Consider the following 19,405-nt stretch of genomic DNA (forward strand, 5'->3'; position numbering starts at 1 on the left):
TCTCGTCGTCAGGATGGGAGCGGGTAGATTTTGAGACGTTGGCTTGCTCGTTTGTTTTCTGGTTGACTTTTTGGTAATTTTTAGTTTTGGTCCAAATGCAGCAAAAAGCGTCTTCATTGCTGACTTTATTTGAGTATCTGTTGAATCACCTTCACTTTCTGATTCTGATCCTTCTGAGGTGTTTGATTTTTCTTTTTCGTTTTCATTATCTAGTAGTGTCTTTTGCGCCAGAAATTTTGAATCAAGTTTTCTGATTGGCTCTGCTTCGCTCACTCTGGAGGTCTGTTGAAACCAAGATGGCTGCCATTCAAAATTTTGCGCGGGATCACCGTTTTTCTTCTTTATAGCGTTCTTTTCTGTAGTCGTATCACTCACTATTTTTGAATCTTTTGACTTTTCAGTAGCGATGTGCTTCTCTCTCGCTGCTCCGCTGTTTTTCAACATGTCTTGGAGGTTCGCGATGAGACTTTCATCGTTTTTCTGGCTCTTTAACAGTTTTAATATCTCTGACCTGAGTTCGTTGTTTTCTATTTTGATTTCCTCTCGGTCATCATCTTCATCTATTATTTCTTCGTCTTCAGTGGTGTATTCTTCAGATTCTCTCGAAATTGCATTTGTGGACTCATCTATTATTTCTTGATCCGTTTCCATTTCTTTGCTGTATGCCCTGGTGTTGGGCCTATCTCTCTTAGACATATTTAAGTTTTTATTGAGTCAATTCAACCATCCTCTGCTACCAGCTTGTTGCGATATTTTCAGGATCAGACTCAATAAATTATATAAGAGTTAAGAGTTCAAATATATTTCTTTTTATTTACATAAGGCATTCTATATTCACTGAATATTCACAGATAGAAGCAGGGAAGAGAGTGTGTGCAGCTCCTTATATATACAATGGGTGGAGCAAGGTATGGGAGTGGTGAAGTATGAATACATTAAGAAGTGAAGACTAAATTAACCCCTGATATCCCGTTCATATACTATTTACATATTAGAGAATAAGGCATTTACATGTGACAGAGCCGCCATCCTCCCGGAGGGTCTCCGGGGCTCAGCAGGGGGTCTTTTCCTCTCTGCATTTGCTCCCCCTCCCCCTTCTCAGACTCCCGGCCCCTCCTCTCCCTTCGCTCTGCCCGACAGGCCGAAGCCTCTGGTTGCCCCCTGCTGGTCTAGCCCGAGCGCTGCCTCGCCCTTCCCATAGGGGGCGCTCCGGCCAACCCGTTCGCGGACGCGGCCAGGCGGAGCTGAAGGGCGAGCAGGGCCTCTGGGAATGTGCAGAGGGCCCTCCGGGGTGGAAATCCAGCCACCAGGTTGAGGTGGCTGGGGCAGCCAATTGTCTCATTCCCATCAATGTGATGGGTTGCAAAATTACTACTTCAGCATTGTTGCTAAACAGGCACTATCTGTCATGTTTATGTAGGTATTACAACTGCTGAAGCCTTCAGGCTTCAAATGCAGGACCAAAAATCAATAAGTCTCAAAGCAGTGTTGCTTGTTAAGAGTATGCCCAGGATAAATTTTCTCCAGAGAATAGTGGGAGGAACTCTTGAAGACCAAAGGATGCACTCATATTTATACATTTGAGAAAGAAGGAGAAAATGATATATGCATAAGGAAAAGATGAAGTAAGCATACATATTCATAATTAACAAACTATCAATTATGTTGCTACTCTTCTATTGTTACTATCTTCAAATGAGAAATATTCTCTTAATAAAAAAAGAATGCCAGTTACATTGCCATAGAAATTTTGATAAAGCTTATTAAAAATCAGAGAATTTGAGTTTTCTATTTTATGGGCATTAGCACACATTCCTCCATTTTTTCTTTTTCACACACAAGAGGCCATTTTATGGAAAGGGAGATGTTATTAAAAATAACTGAATACTGGTAGAGAACTCTGTAAAGCCTCACAGATCTAAGGAAACAACCATATAGGCCTAAAAGCACTGATGCCAACTCTTTAAAACACTATTGTCAGTTTTGGAAGGCATATTATTAAAAATAATTAAATTAAAAAGAATAAAATGAGAAAATGTTCTCCTTGAAGTAATGAATACATCTTTAATAACTAGTTTTCCATCAGCATCAGGCACTGGACAATATGAGGATATTTTGAAGGCATGATAAATAAAAGGCTGGGTGATAGCTGTTGACCAGAGGTAAATTTTAACCAGTTGCAGCATTTGATAAGGAATTTTTTAATGGAGAAATTCCTCTTTGATGACATTATTTTTTTTTTAGAAATCATCATATTCTAAACATGCCACAAAGAGAAATATAAATGAGGCAGATCCGGACATTAGTTAGAAATTCTTGTTTCTTACTATATTTTTTCTACAATTCAGATTGGGCCTCAGCAGAATAATATAGCATTTGGGGAAAAAGATACAAGCCAAGAGAGCAGCCCCAGAGGCCAAAATGGAGAAGATCTCCAGGGCCACCATGGATTTCCCTTTGGTGCTCAGGTAGGTAGCGAGGAAAGTGATCCAAACACTGCAAAAGACCAGCATGCTAAAAGTAATGAACTTGGCTTCATTAAAGCTGTCAGGCAATTTCCTAGCTAGAAAGGCCACTGAGAAACTGATGAGGGCCAAAACAGCTAGATAGGCGAGGACAGTGTAAAACATTACAGCTGAGCCTTCCTTGCATTCCAAGATGGTCTCTCCAAACAAGGAGTGGAAGTCCATGTTGGGAAATGGAGGAGAGGTTATCAGCCAGGTGGCGCAAAGGACTGCTTGGACCAGAGGACAGACTATGACAATGGAGTTGGTCAGTGGTTTTCCTAAGAGTTTCCTTGTCTTGTTCCCTGGCTTGGTGGCCATGAAGGCCAGAACCACCATGACAGTTTTTGCCAACACAGAGGAAACCGCCAGGGAAAAGAGAATGGCAAAGGCAGATTGTTGTATGAGACAGGTGACTTTCCCTGGTCGACCAATGAAGAGGAAGGAGCAGAGGAAACAGAGCAGGAGGGAGACCAGCAGAATGTAGGTGAGTTCTCTGTTGTTGGCCTTGACAATCGGTGTGTCATGATGTTTATAGAAAATCACCAGGACTGCACATGTGCTCACAGAGAGAAAAAGAGTGAGAGAAACTAATGTGTATCCCAGTGTGTCCTGATAGGCAAGGAAGTGGATCTTCTTGGCAATGCATTGGTCCTTGTCCTTGTTGGGATATTGGTCTTCTGGGCAGGGTTCACAGTGAGCTGCATCTGAAATCAAGAATCTTTGTTTAAGAATTCATATATTCAAGGAAATCATGCTGCGTTTATAATGATTTTAGGATAGATTAGCCAGTGACGAGGATTAGTTCAGTTCTAGCTATCCATTCAGTGTGGACTTCCACGAGTAATGTGGCTTTCATTTTGAGATTGCTACCTGTTTTTTCCCCTACTTTATAATGGAACACACAGAAGATCGATAGACCTGTTATCCAGGAATGTTGCTGTTTTGTTTATGTGTACATGATCCCTGCCTTAACCTCTTTGCTTTGTGCTTCAAATGTGTTCATTCAGACTTATTTGATCGCTCCTCTATCAAAGAGACACAGATAGATGAATCTCCTCTTTCTCTGGCAGGCCTATTTCCTCAGAGTTTGATAGTATCGATGGATGAAGCATGCCCTAAGTAATAAGAATTAAAGCTTGGACTGAAAACCCCACTTCCTCAGGAAAAGATTAGAATTTGGTTTCCACAATCAGATATTAGAGGAGGAGTTGAAATGCAAATTCATAAATTCTGTCCTAAAACTATCCTGCATGGAACTGCTGAGAATTGGGAAAGGTGACATCTGTAGACCAGGCAATTTAGATCCATCAACTGAAAGATTCTGCTGAAAAGCATGAGTGATGTCAATCATATCAAAAATGATCACAATAAACAAAATAGATTTAATGAATGTCATCTTTGATCTTGGAAGATCTACTTTTGAAATCTGCTCTACCTGTCTGATTAGAAATGGTCCCTTCTGGACAAGCGTCACATTTGTAGCAGCAAACCTGTTTGCCCTCTGGAACTCTTCTCCTCTCTCCTGCATGGCACCTCTTCCTTCCACACCTGGCAAAGGGGATGGTCTGAAAGAGAAATATTTGAAATGACCTAAGTAATGAACATGCTTCTTTAATTTGTTCCTGCATGCCTATTTCTATTCCACGTTCCCATTTCTATGTTCAGAATCTCTTCTAACAAAATTGTTAACCCTTGTCTATCAAAAACCAGGGACAGCTGCTGTGGGATTCAAGACAGTGGCACTTCCAACCTACCAACAGATGCTGGAAATAGGAACTGGGATCTCAGCCTGCAGAGGAAGGGTTGTGACTGAACTACAGCATTTCTAAAAGAAAGAACCATGAGGGTACAACTGAGTATCAATGGTCCATGGAAATCACTGTTGCTTGCTGTAATTGCATCCTGAGTTTCAAGCAGATGTTGTTCCCAAGCCTAACCCTCTGTGGAATGAAACAAATCAGACCTCAAAGGTGTTACATGCAAAGCAGATTTATCACCAAATAACTGCCATAATTTCTGACTCAATTGATTATTTTTCAATTTAGGAAGATGTTCTGCATCTCAGGAAGAGAATGAATCTTTCCATGAACTTGCAACATTTCTTTGCAGCTCACCTTTGTAGCCCAGGTGATTCCATCAGAGTTAATGGTGAAATCTTGGCCTGGGGGAGCCTCAGGATTTATATGCCCAACTTTTATGGGTTCAAAAGATCGATTGGGGAGGAGAACCCAGTTGAGAAGATCAAAACGAGCAGATCCCAGACCATCTTCTAAGAAGGAGACTTCATCTCCAGCACTGTTGTTGAACTGCACGTTCCTGAAATATGCAAGGATCTGAAAGAAAGGAGAGCTTCAGAAATTGGAGTATTTGGGCTACTCCAATGAGACATCATGGCTTCTATCATCACATAATGGCCATCTTTAGAAGATGGGTTTATATTTGAGAAGATAGGTCCATCTCTTGGTGTTGATCTGAGGAAAAACATGTAACACCAAATATTTAACTCTCAAACTAAACATTTTCTCTTTATCACTGAGCATGGTTTCCAACTCGAATTTCACCAGAAGAATTTTAGTTCCATAGTCTAAATTTAATTTTAGGATTTTCCTCTTGTGATACTTGGCTACGTGCACTTTCAAAAAGTTCCTTTAGTCCAAAGTCTTGTTAACTGGTAAATGAAAATTTCAAATGAATAAATAATTTCTATCAGAACCATGGAAAATTCCACTGATTTTCTCTACCTCATTGACAAAGACAGCAGAATGAAGGAACCAGGTTTGATCAACTGGGCCATGTGGAAGGAAGTATCTGCCCTGGTTGGTCACTTCACTATTCAGAGAGGACCAACATTTTAGTCTTTGATGCAGAAAATTCTGAAGAATTTTAGACCTGGATCCAATCAGGACCATTTTGAATCTTGCTCTGTGCTGTGAGTAGCTCAACAAATGCTAAACTAAAAAAAAGGGCAGGGTCTCAGATGAATTGGTATGGGAGTATGAAGACATTTAATCAGGAACTGAAGAAATTCACATGGGGAACTTCCAATTTAGGTGTCTGTGGACTGAGTCAAAAGCCAGAGAAATTACCTGCCATGACTGGACATCTGAGATCCTCTTTCCAAGCCTCATCATGGTCGGTTGAACTCTGGATCCATGCATTGCATGTAAAGCGTGTGCCAGAGCATAAACGGCATTGTAGATATTGTAACTTTCTCCTGTCATTCTTTTTTCAAAAGTGTAATTGGGCAGATTCTGCACATTCTCCTTTCCAGTACATTGTTTTTTCCCCTTTGGAGGGATCTTTCCTGGTTTATGGATCCTGCAGCCAAAGACTCTTTCCCACCATTGAGGGAGAAAGACATCTCCTTGGGGGCTCAAAGGGTCTAAAGACAGGAGGAAGTGGCTGAATTCAGAGACATCACCGGAGTGGTCCCTAAAATGCAAAACCCCATGCAAAAGATGTATATATTTCAATGTGTCTTCAGATCTGTCCACACCAAGTTTCCAATGGGAAGTGAAGATACAAACTTTCCTAAATGATACTTTTCTGACTTTTTCAAAAAAAATTATCGCCCCTGTTACAGTGATAGTAACAAGTGAATCTGCAAACAAAATAAACACTTCTGTTTTAGACAAAGTAGGGAAATTGAGAATAAACTTCTTCAGAGTGATTTCAAAATTATCAGGTTTCAGAATTAGAGTGAAGGCCAGGCAGATCTCCTTCTCTTGGAGCAGTGGCATCAGAGTTGAGACGAAATCTTCTCCCCTGTCATCTTCAGTGGCCAGAAGCCCAACCCAGTTCCACTGGAAATGCAGGAGCAGCTGGACTAAACCCACATACTGAGGAGATTCCTTGGGATTAATCCGGAAGAAGGAAGGATAAACTCTTCTCTCTCCCTGAGAGAACTCAAAGCCAACACCCAGCTGGAGAAAAAGAGATTATTTTTTTCAAAGACAAAATAAAAGTTTTATGCTGACTTTAGTAGTGACCACTGCGTGATTGATGGCCCTCCAGTCAGGCTGACTCACTTTGAGTCGCAAACTTCATCTTCTTCCCTTCTTAGCCATTTTTATTGCTTTCGGTACGTCATAAAACAAGAGAAGAAACCAACAACCTCATACAGAGAATGCCACTAAAATGATGGCTACCCTTTAATAAAAAATAAACTAAGAGTCACCAGCTCATTATATTCCCACCCCAACAAAAAACTACTTTTAGTTTCATCTTTGGCTTCTCTGTGTGTTTTGATCTCTCTCTACTCCATACTGTATCCAAGAGAGCTCTCTTACCTGTGGGACCTTAAAGATGCTGAAGATGGAGGCCATCAGCCTTGAGAATTTGGCATTGAGACCACCAATGATGGACAGCAAAGTGTCCTGTTGGTCACATTTGTAATCTGGAACCACTTGGCCTCGTGAGGAGAGCATGGAGAGGCTGTTTAAGGAAATAAATATCTCCCTCTGGAAATGGCCATAGATGTGGAAGCCAAGGGTGATGTTGGGGAGCAGAAGAAAATCCTTATTCACCTGGGAGACAGCAAACATCAATGCAAGGAACTGCTGGTAGTTACTAGTGATGAGACTGTAGTGAGAAAAACTTTGGAGAACATTACAGGAAAGCTTGTGCATGGCTGTAGAATTTGTTTCACTGTTTGGGGGAACTTTTGGGGCAGAAATTCCCAAATTTTATTGGGTATGGGTTTTTTTCAAAGGATTTTCCTTGGCTAAACTTGAATGACTTTGTGAGAAAGGAGACAAGCCTTTCATGGACTGTTTAATACTCTCTGCCTTCCCTGCCATCTTCACTTTGGTGCAGTGGCTGTAATCCTTTCCAACTGCTCTCTTTTCACCATAATTATTTAAGGTCTCTCTTGGAGCAGCTTCTTCAGATGTGGTAAGGATTGCTGAGCACAGGACTACATTGGGGTCACCTCATAGATTTACTGAAGGCCATTATTCAATCAGCACTGCTGATTCCAACACTGAGAGGGATTTTTGTAACTACTGAACACTTGAAGAGTGTTGAGCTTTTATTTGCATTTTCAACCACAAGTTACTATTCAGATTAATATTATAATTTAACTTCTTCACTGGGCCAGCACTGCTTCCCTCTTCATTTTTGTTGTTTATCATCTTCCTGATGAAGAGACTGAGAATTCCAGCCTATTTTAAGAGCTTGGTAATTTACTGAGAAAAGCACAAAATGTGCACTCCACCGGACAGGTCAATGCACTAGAAGGATTTCTGAAAAAAGTCCCTACATTTAAAGCAAAGATAATAATTATCTCCTTGTTTCCCATCCAGCTTAAACTTACGTATTCTGCAGAAGATGATTCAGTGCATTAAAGTCTGGAACAACAGTCTTTAAAATGGTTCCGAAGGGCAAATTCCCACCAATAATGAGATCACCAGGCCTGTAGTAGCTTTCCTCTAATGGGATATAATCTTTGAACACACATATGCTTTGCAGCCTCTTCACCGTAGTTGGAACCAGGAGCCAGAAGAGCATCAGTATCAGAAGCAGCATGACTCCTGCCTGCTCATTCTTATCACCTTCCCTCCTAGAACAGAAATCAAGGTTTGTGCAGAAACTTGAAGGTTGCTCCTGAAATCTCACTGGAACTTTAGCAGAGCAGACACCACCTGTGCCACCTGGATGGCACCAGGACAAATTTATATCAACAATGCTTCCTCTTACCTGTGTTTGGGCCATGACCATAGAGGAAACAAAGGCATGGGAGTCTCTTCAAACCCAGGAGCGAGTTCTTTGCAAGACCAGATAAAGTGACATTTCCTGCCCCCCATCAGGGATATTTTTTAAAATAGGTTTTATCTTGTAAGATCTTTGTGCCTAGAAATCCACAGGGGATACATGAAGAATGGCTGTTCTTCTGATAATTGCAAGGAAAAGCCATTGTCCTATCCTCTTAGCAACAGCTTCTCTTCATGCAATAGAATGGAAAACATGTTTGTGTCTCTTCTCGTAATTCACAGAGCAGATGGAGTCCTGGGGAAGTTGTGTAGTTGACTTATGTGAAAGTGACCCCTGCACACAAGATGGATGTTGGGTTCTGCCCTGGTTTGGTCAGATAATAGGAGGGCTACTTGTGAATAGTGGCACAAGGCAGAAATGCCATTTGAGGAAGAATCTCCCATTTTTTGGCAAGACTTAATGTGGCTGAAGAAACAAATAAATCTGAGATTTGCTCGAATAATGACAAAACTCCGGGGACCAGTTAATGCCAGAGTATGTCACAGATCTGAAATAGCTCCCTGCTGAGTTGGAACCAACATTTACTTTATTTTGAAACTAATTCTCGAGGGCGCCACACAAAAGAGCTGATGCAATAGTGAAGCCAGTCTGTTGAACAAAATCAATTTTAGTGAAAAACTAGTTACCAGAACTTTGCAGAGTTAAAAAAAAACCCACACAGACAGAAACACAGACAGAGAGAAGTTAAAAAAAAAAAAAACAAGTGAAAAGAGATGGAGAAATCAAGGCTGCCTCTCACCCCATGTGGGGAGGGGAGGAGGGAAGGAGGGAGGGAAGGGGAGCTCAGGACCCTCGTGTTGCAGATGGAAAGCTGATCTGCAAAATCCAATTTCCATCTTCAGAGACTTGGGAAGGCAAAAGCCCATATCCCATGTTCCCCTGCCACCCTTTCCCATGCAGAGGCCAGGCAAGGGGGCTCTTGCAGGGATGCCAGACAAGACTCTGCAAAGCTGAGTGGGGAGCTTCTCTTGGGTTTATGGGTCCCAGGCAGGAGTGAAATGCCCAGTTCGCCCGAACCGGTATTAACAAATACTTCCAGTTCGCAGACTCTGTGAGTTTCCTGCTTCCATTATGTGTGAAGTCCAGCTGCTTTTGCATTGTGTATGAGCCAGTTGTGTAGCTTTTGTATTATTTTTGTGTAAAGTGTGATAGTTGGTTTTCCCAGTCACATGACCACCAAGGATTTTTCATCAGGTTCGCCTGATTCGCCAGTTGCGTCCCTTTCTAGATCGGGACTCGTTATGCACAGTCACTCATGCCCTCGTCACCTCTCGTCTGGACTATTGTAATGCTCTCTACATGGGGCTCCCCTTGAGGTGCACCCGGAGGCTCCAACTGGCGCAGAGTGCGGCCGCGCGGGTGGTTATGGGAGCAACATGGAGCTCCCATGTAACACCTCTCCTGCGCGAGCTGCACTGGCTCCCGGTGGTCTTCCGGGTGCGCTTCAAGGTTCTGGTTACCACCTTTAAAGCGCTCCATGGCTTGGGACCTGGTTACTTACGGGACCGCCTACTACCATCAACAGCCTCCCACCGACCAGTACGCTCCCACAGAGAGGGGCTCCTCCAGGTGCCGTCGGCCAAACAATGTCGGCTGTCGGCCCCTAGGGGGAGAGCCTTCTCTGTGGGGGCACCGACGATCTGGAATGAGCTCCCCCCAGAGATACGGAGGATTCCGGATCTGCGCACCTTCCGCCGCGAGTTGAAGACGCTTTTATTTCATCAAGCTGGCCTCGCCTAAATCTTCTCCCTTTTAAGTGTAAATTTTAAATTTTTAATGTATTTTAAAATATGGGTATCTTAAATTATGGGTATTAATTCAGCCAAATTTATTTAATTCATTTTATTCGATTTTAAATTTTTGTATATCTATGTGTTTTATTTCATGGCTGTGCACCGCCCTGAGTCCTTCGGGAGTAGGGCGGTATAGAAATTCAATAATAAATAAATAAATAAATTAATTAAAAAAGCCACACCGTCCTAGCCATGCCCACAAAACCGGTAGGGAAAATTTTTAGATTTCACCACTGGTCCCAGGGTTAACGTTGGGGGGACCCATCCCTCGGGGTTTCTCCAGCTTCACTTGGACTGTGTGTCTTTCCAGGAGAGGCTCCTGTCGGGTGAAGCCATGCAGGGCTGGGTCTTCCAAGGGGAATCTGGGGTTGCCCAGGACGAAAAGGCAGCCGGCCTCACCCTGGAGGGAGCCCTCCATGACTCTGAGGAAGATGGGGGTCCCCCCTCACCCCTCCAGACCCTTCAGAGCCCCCAGCTGAGGAGACTCTCTTCATTGCAGCCTTTTCTGGGGAAGGGGCTTAAGCCCCCCCTATCTCTGCAATTCTGAGAGATTTTCCCTCTTTTTCATCCCCCCCAAAGCTTTGAATTTTGTTCTTTATTTGACATCCTCCCCCCCCCCAACTTGGCTTGGCTTGGCTTCTTCAGTCTCTTCTCCATCAGGCTGAGGGCAGGGAAGCTCCCAGGCAACCATCTCTTCCCCCTCTTTGATTGGCTACAGGGTTGTCATGGCAAAGGGGGCAGGCCAGGAATAGAGGCAGCCATTAGAGAGAAAGAGAGGCGGAATTTTTGTCTTCCCTGAGAACTGGAGGATTTGAATGCAAAGTCTGCTTTCTTTTAGGAAACGCTTTATATTATTATGGAAAAGTAAAAAGTTGAGATTCGATTTTAATGCTTTCTTTTACTCCAACAGAGGAAGTCTGAAGTCAGCACTTTTTTTTCTTTTCTCCCTCCCCCATTTCTCCCTCTTTGTTTTTTTTTAATTTTTGTATTTTATTCTATAATCTAATAATATGTTTTTTTAAAAAAAAAGTACTGGAGGATTTGAACGCGAAATCTGCTTTCTTCTTTTTAGATGCAGCCCAGAATCAGAAGGAGAGAAGGGTCAGAGAAAATGAAGGAATATTTAAAAATATATTTAAAAAAAGAAAAGAAAACTTGGACTTTGACAGAAGAAAAATAAAGAGTGAATATAGAAAAAAAGAGAAATCATCAAACTCTGTTAAAAAAGTTGTTTAGCTCTCTAGGGTGTGATCCATGAGATATATAGCAATTAAAACTAAAGAATGATAAAAGTCAGCCTTAAGCAAATCTATTGGAGACGCAGAGCAGAAAGATCAGAAGATGAAGTGAAATTGGACGTTAAAGAAAATAGTGTTGTCAAACAGCTTATAGAAAATAGCTAAAATAGTTATAGTGTTAACATTACTTTCTGCACTGGTTGAAAGGATTTAGAATTTAGAATGTCTGTTTATTTTAATTTTAAAAATGTGTAAGCTTTCCTATTTGTGAAATAAAAATCTCACCCCAGTGAGAAAGGAGAGAGAGAAAACCTGAAATCAAATTCAAGTTTCTAGTGCTTTGTGAGTATATATATATATATATATATCTGCAAGGTCCTTTAAAACCTCAGCTAAAATCCTACCAGTGACTTTAAAAGTTTTTCTTAAAGCAACGTTTCGACCCTGTCATCTTCAGGCTCTGTTTCATTTAGAAGCTATGAGTTCTCTGTTGCGAGGTCGGAGCTGTCACTTATCTATATTTGCTGCTGGCTAGCCTGCAACTCTGTGTCGTGATTGGAGGACAACAGTTTTTCTTCCTGCTTCACCTTTTAGCTGAGGTTTTAAAGGACCTTGCAGAGTGCTCTGTAAGGATTTTTAGAAGATTTTAAGCTGGGATTTTAACCAGGATTTTAAATATTTTAACCAACTTATTTACAATGACGTGGGAAAACACCCGAGATTTTAATTTTTTGCATATGCACACCCGCGACTCTCTCTCTCTCTCTCTCTCTCACACACACACACACAGAGGCAACAATTGGTGGCAGAGGTGGGATTGCTCCAGGAGATCTCTAAGTGCTCCCAATGCAAAGGAAAAGAGCCTCGGCTGTCGGAGGGAGAGAATTTGGTCCAGGGAGATCTCATCCCCTCCAGGCAATGGCCTCCCAAATACCCGGAGCTCCTCCTGGGCCATCTGAGACGGGAGAGGCTGAAGGGGAAGCTTTTCCAGGCCAGGAGACCATCTCATGGGGAGAATCCTCAGTTGAACAAGAAGATCACATACAACAAGGACTTCCAACCAGGCTCCTCCTTGTCAGTTTCATTCCTAAGTCATTCCCTGTGCTGGAGTTTCCTTTCCTCTGTCTGCAGTCCTCACACTTTCCTTCTTTTCTCTTTATTTCACTTACTCCTATATTATCCATTCCAGTCAGGCTTCAGGTCTGGGTACAGCACGGAAACGGCATTGGTTGTGTAGGTTGATGATCTCTGGAGGGCTCGGGACAGGGGCTGTTCCTCTGTCCTGGTCCTATTAGACCTCTCAGCGGCTTTTGATACCATCGACCATGGTATCATGCTGCACCGGCTAGAGGACTTAGGGGTGGGGGCACCGTTCTACGGTGGTTCTCCTCCTTTCTCTCTGACCGGTCGCAATCTGTGTTGACGGGGGCAGAGGTCGACCCCGAGGCCCCTTGTATGTGGGGTGCCACAAGGGTCGGTCCTCTCGCCCCTTCTGTTCAACATTTATGTGAAGCCGCTGGGTGAGATCATCCGTGGTTTCGGGGTGAAGTACCACCAGTATGCTGATGATACTCAGCTGTACATCTCCACCCTGGACCACCCCAATGATGCCCTTGAAGTGATGTCCCGGTGCCTGGAGGTCATGCGGATCTGGATGGGGAGAAACAGACTCAGGCTCAACCCATCCAAGACCGAGTGGCTGTGGTTTCCGACATCCCGATATAGTCAGTTGGTGCCATCACTGACTATTGGGGGCGAGTCACTGGCCCCCACGGAGAGGGTTCGCAACTTGGATGTCCTCCTGGACTCACGGCTGTCTCTAGAAGAGCACATGACGGCCGTGGCCAGGGGGACTTTTTATCAGGTCCACCTGATTCGCCAGTTGCGTCCCTTTCTGGATCGGGACTCATTAAATACGGTCACTCATGCTCTCGTTACTTCCCGCTTGGACTACTGCAATGCTCTCTACATGGGGCTCCCCTTGAGGAGCACCCGGAGGCTCCAGCTGGTCCAGAATGTGGCCGCGCAGGTGGTTATGGGAGCGACGTGGTGCTCCCATGTGACCCCCCTCCTGCGCGAGCTGCACTGGCTCCCGGTGGTCTTCCGGGTGCACTTCAAGGTTTTGGTTACCACCTTTAGAGCGCTCCATGGCATCAGACCGGGGTATCTACGAGACCGCCTTCTGCTACCAATAGCCTCTCACCGACCAGTACGCTCCCATAGGGAGGGGCTCCTCAGGGGAGCCCCATGTAGAGACAGTGTCGACTGGCGGCCCCAAGGGGGAGAGCCTTCTCTGTGGGGGCACCTACCATCTGGAACGAGCTCCCCCCAGAGATACAGAAGATCCCGGACCTGCGCACGTTTCGCCGTGCTCTCAAAACTTTTCTATTTCAGCAAGCTGGCCTGGCCTAACTCCCATCTTTTAAATTTTTTAATTTGTGATTTTATAAATTGGGTGTTTTAATCTGTGTTTCGGCCGAAATATTTAATAATTTTAAGGGATTTTTTTAAATATTTGTATTATCTGTATTTTATCTTGGCTGTTCACCGCCCTGAGTCCTTCAGGAGTAGGGCGGTATAGAAATTTGATTTAATAAATAAATAAATAAATAAATTAAAGGACCTGTCTAATTTCCTGAATGGTCTGGATTTCCAAAGCTTCTCTCTTTTCCTCTTATTTTGTGGAAGTCGCTGAAATCCAAAAATGGGACGGAATCAAAACTGTAACAACTCCAGATTATTTTCCTCTCTCCATCCAAATTGAGTTCATCACTTGAATGCTAACTTTTGTTTAAAGGAGTGATTGAAATGGTTGTAATTGTTCAGATCTTCTGAGAAGCAAAGTCAATGGGGAAGCCAGGTTCACTTAACAACTCTGTCACTAACTTAACAACTGGAGTGATTCACTTAGCAACTGTCTCACTTAGCAACAGAAATTTTGGACTCAATTGTGATCGTAATTCGAGAACTACCTGTCTTACAACATCCAGAAGAGGGGGCTTGGAGCTTGGGGAAGGCCAAAGTCAATAGAAAAGAGAGGAAGAAAAACAAAATATATATATATATAAAATGAAAAACGAATACCAAAAAAGAAACAAACATCTCCACTTTCTAACTTATCACAACATTCATGCAAAACTCACACAGACCAGAATAAATGGTGGATGTGAGCATGGTCAGCATTCGCACTCAGCACCAAAAGAAATCCAGCTTTTTAAAGGGAGAAATGTACAGTTTCCACACTGTTCCTATAAAGCTCAACAGGTTTTCATCCGGAGAGTTTGTTTCGTGTACACACACTCACAATTTTATATAGACAAATAAATCCACCTCCCTGCTTGTGTTTGCAGGGATTCTATCACAAGTTCACAACCCCTGTAGAGACACTTCTTTACTTCTCAGCTGGAAGAAAGAAACGGTTCATGCGGAATCCAATTGACGGGGAGGCAGAGCAATGAAAAATCATCTTCTATTTGTAATGCCATGATAGTATTTGTCCAGTTCTCATTAGCCTTGATGGCTTCAGATTACAGCCTTGAAATATAGAAAGCAAATTAATTCATAAAAAGAAAACTTTGCAAGCAGAAGCGAGGGCACCGGATTCACTCCCAGCCCTGGGCCACAGCAGGTTTCTTTGGGAAAGTTTCTTTCTCCAATCAGAGTCTGCCTGAGCCCCATCATCCACTTCCCTCCTTGCCTAGGATCTGCTGAATTCCTCCATTCAGACAATAGGAAAAAGGGAGTTTGCACAGAGCCTCCGGTCAGTCTCCATTTTTCCACACAGAAAGGTCATACTGACCCCTCTAAAGCCAAATCCCCCCTGGCTTCTTGGACACCTCTGACCATCACTCAGCTGAGCTCACAGCCAGGCCTGGGTGGCTGAGAATTGGGATGGAAGGGATCACATACACGCCACAAACTTTCCCAGCCACAATTAGACACAGATTGTGGCCACCCACAAACTCCTAAACGGTGCCTTTATGTTGCATCAGGAAAGCACATGGGATCAGTCTCACAACACTCATCCTAAGGGGTTCCCCAGCTGTTGCCCCTGGTTGCTGATCAAAGATTGGGAATCCCACTCCTGAAAGCAGGTTTTGTGGAATCAAATGCAGGAGCCAAAAAAGCAATAATCAAAGTTCACTGCAGTTATTATTTATTCATTGTCCAGAGGAGGAATTTTCCTCCACAAAATAGTGGATGAAATCCCACAAATAAAAGGATGGATGCCCTCATATTTATATATTTCATGAATGAAGGAATAAAATGATAATCATACATATGCATATAGAATGGAATGGAATGGAATGGAATGGAATGGAATGGAATGGAATAGAATAGAATAGAATAGAATAGAATAGAATAGAATAGAATAGAATAGAATAGAATAGAATAGAATAGAATAGAATAGAATAGAATAGAATTTGGTGCATATGCTCTCAGTGTACATAAAAAGACAAGATATGCTTGTTGAGAATCCCAAGGCACAACACCCAGTGACAGTCATATGGTACAATAAGCAATCAAATCATACTAGGAAATAATATCAATATAAATTGCAAAGGTACAAGCAATAAAGTTACAGTCATGCAGTCACAAGTGGGAGGAGATGGGCGACAGGAACGATGGGAAGACCAATGGCAATAGTAATGCAGCCTAATGTGAATAGTTTGACAGTGTTGAGGGAATTATTTGTTTAGCAGAGATATATTAATAATATCTATTAAGTTGTTTAATATATAAGGTAAGCACAAATATTCACAATTAGCAAGCCCCAGTTCTTTCCAAGAATGTGTTATTGAATAAATAAAAAACCAGTTTCATTTCCATCACAGATTTTATAAAATGTATTGAGAAATAAGGGTCTCAATGTTGCCCCATGCATTCCTTCTATATTTTTCTCTTGTTAACAGACATTCAAATTCCTCCAACAAATTATTATTATTATTATTTTATTATTTTATTAGATTTCTATACCGCCCTTCTCCCGAAGGACTCAGGGCGGTGAACAGCCAAAAGATAAAACACAGAAATACAAAATTTAAAATAGATTAAAACAGATTAAACAATTTGGCTAAATTTTTAAAAATATCCCATAATTAAACAAATTAAAATTAGTGTTTAAAATTTGAATTTAAAAATTTTAAAAGGGAGAAGATTTAGGCCAGGCCAGCTTGATGAAATAAAAACGTTTTAAGCGCGCGGCGGAAGGTGCGCAGATCCGGGATCCTCCGTATCTCCGGGGGGAGCTCGTTCCAGATTGTAGGTGCCCCCACAGAGAAGGCTCTCCCCCTAGGGGCCGCCAGTCCACATTGTTTGGCCGACGGCACCTGGAGGAGCCCCTCTCTATGGGAGCGTACTGGCCGGTGGGAGGCTATTGGTGGTAGCAGGCGGTCCCGTAGATAACCAGGTCCTAAGCCATGGAGCGCTTTAAAGGTGGTAACCAGAACCTTGAAGCGCACTCGGAAGACCACCGGGAGCCAGTGCAGCTCGCGCAGGAGAGGTGTTACATGGGAGCTCCATGTTGCTCCCATAACCACCCGCGCGGCCGCACTCTGCGCCAGTTGGAGCCTCCGAGTGCACCTCAAGGGGAGCCCCATGTAGAGAGCGTTACAATAGTCCAGACGAGAGATGACGAGGGCATGAGTGACCGTGTGTAGGGAGTCCCAATCTAGAAAGGGACGCAACTGGCGGATCAGGCGAACCTGATGAAAAATCCTCCCGGTCACGGCCGTCAAGTGCTCTTCTAGAGACAGCCGTGAATCCAGGAGGACGCCCAAGTTGCGAGCCCTTTCCGTGGGGGCCAATGATTCACCCCCAATAGTCAGCGATGGCACCAGCTGACTATATCGGGACGTCGGAAACCACAGCCACTCAGTCTTGGATGGGTTGAGCCTGAGCCTGTTCCTCCCCATCCAGATCCGTACGGCCTCCAGGCACCGGGACATCACTTCAAGGGCATCGTTGGGGTGGTCCGGGGTGGAGATGTACAGCTGGGTGTCGTCAGCGTACTGGTGGTACTTCACCCCGAAACCACGGATGATCTCGCCCAGTGGCTTTACATAAATGTTGAACAAAAGGGGCGAGAGGACCGATGCCTGCGGCACCCCACATATGAGGGGCCTCGGGGTCGACCTCTGCCCCCTGTCAACACAGACTGCGACTGGTCGGAGAGAAAGGAGGAGAACCACCGTAATACGGTGCCTCCCACCCCAAACTCTTCCAACCGGTGCACCATGATACCATGGTCGATGGTATCAAAAGCCGCTGAGAGATCTAACAGGACCAAGACAGAGGAGCAACCCCTGTCCCGAGCCCTCCAGAGATCATCAACCAGCGCGACCAATGCCGTTTCCGTGCTGTACCCAGACCTGAAACCCAACTGGAACGGATCTAGATACGACGTTTCATCCAGGTACTGGGGAAGCTGTCGTGCAACCACACTCTCAACAACCTTCACAATGAAGCGAAGGTTGGAGACTGGACGATAATTAGCCAATACTGCTGGGTCCAGGGAAGGCTTCTTGAGGAGAGGCCTCACCACCGCCTCCTTCAAGGTGGCGGGGAAGGCACCTTCACCCAATGAAGCATTTATAATCCCCTGGAGCCAGCCTCGCGTCACCTCCCAGGAAGCCAGTACTAACCAGGAGGGACACGGGTCCAACAAACATGTGGTCGCATTCAGTCTACCCAGAATCCTGTCCACGTCATCTGGGGTCACAGGATCAAACTCGTCCCAGATAACATTCTCAAGACCTGCCCCCGTCACCCTTGCTGGACCTACCCAGTCGGAGTCCAGACCTTCCCGAATCTGAGTGATTTTGTCATGCAGATATTGAACAAAGTCCTTGGCTCTTCCCTCCAAGGGGTCCTCCCGCGCTTCCTGGTGAAGCAGGGAGCGGGTCACCCTAAACAGGGCGGCCGGGCGATTATCTGATGATGCAATAAGAGCAGCACAATGAGTACATTTTGCTGCTTTTATCGCCACTAGGTAATTCTTAATATGAGATCTTACCAGTGTCTGGTCCGATTCAGAAAGACTAGCCCTCCAACTACTCTCTAGGCATCTTTTCCGGTGCTTCATCTCCCTCAGCTCCTCAGTGAACCAAGGAGCCAGGTGAGAACGGCGCCGGGTCAGAGGCCGCAAAGGCACGACTCGATCCAGATCTCCAGCGGCCGCTCTATCCCAGGCGGCCACTAGGTCTCCAGTCGAGGCGTGTGCAAGATCCTCGGGGATTGGCCCAAGCTCCCTTTGGAACCTATCAGGTTCCATCAGGCGCCTGGGGCGGTACCATCTTACCGGTTCCGCCTCCCTGCGGCGGGGTGCCGCGGTTCGAAGGTCAAGGCGAAGGAGAGAGTGATCCGACCATGACAAGGGCTCAATGACTATGTCCCCTATCTCAAGATCACTCAACCACTGTCCAGAGACAAAAACCAGGTCCAGTGTGTTTCTCCCCCTGTGCGTAGGGCCAAGAATTAGCTGGGTCAGGTCCATGGCCGTCATGGAAGCCATGAACTCCCGAGCCACCTCAGATGCCTCACCCGCGGACGGCAGGTTGAAATCCCCCATGACCATAAGTCTGGGGGTATCAACCGCCACCGCAGCGATAACATTGAGTAGCTCGGGCAGGGCTGCAGCCACGTGGCAGGGAGCCAGGTACGTGATCAACAAGCCCATCTGAACCCCATGACCCCACTTCACAAGGAGGGACTCACAACCGGCTGTCTGAGGAACAGTGGTCTCCCTCGGCCTAAGGCCTTTTCTAATAATAACCGCTACTCCCCCTCCCCTCCCCTGAGGCCTCGGAAAATTGGTTTTCCTCACAATCTTCCAGCAGCTCTTTAATTATTTCAAGAAAAATCATTGGCCCACTCATGAATAGAGAACAGCTTGGATCATTTTCTATGTTTGGCCTCTTGGAACATGTTGAGACTTGATATTCCTCTGTCTCAAATCTCCACATTTCTTCTGGCTGTAAGCTGCTCCTTTGTGTTCAGGTCTGGCCTCAGAAGGATAATGTAGCACTTGGGGATGAAGATGCAGACCAGCAGACCAGCACTGGAGGCCAGGATGGAGAAGACCTGCACAGCCACC

General features: G+C 44.5%; 1 protein-coding gene across 1 annotated transcript; it reads right to left on the reverse strand.

The window, feature by feature from the left end:
• Positions 1-2,306: 2,306 nt before the first annotated feature.
• Positions 2,307-10,490, reverse strand: LOC139322853 (vomeronasal type-2 receptor 26-like). Its single transcript, XM_070952102.1, has 5 exons — positions 10,304-10,490; positions 6,797-6,918; positions 4,622-4,840; positions 3,943-4,072; positions 2,307-3,211 (listed from the first exon to the last, which is right to left on the reverse strand). The coding sequence occupies exons 1-5, from the start codon at positions 10,488-10,490 to the stop codon at positions 2,307-2,309; spliced, it is 1,563 nt and encodes a 520-aa protein (XP_070808203.1).
• Positions 10,491-19,405: the final 8,915 nt, after the last annotated feature.

Source organism: Pituophis catenifer, unplaced genomic scaffold, assembly GCF_029215685.1.
Source record: "Pituophis catenifer annectens isolate HBS135680 unplaced genomic scaffold, rPitCat1.0.hap2 SCAF_11, whole genome shotgun sequence".
Taxonomy (NCBI): domain Eukaryota; kingdom Metazoa; phylum Chordata; class Lepidosauria; order Squamata; family Colubridae; genus Pituophis; species Pituophis catenifer.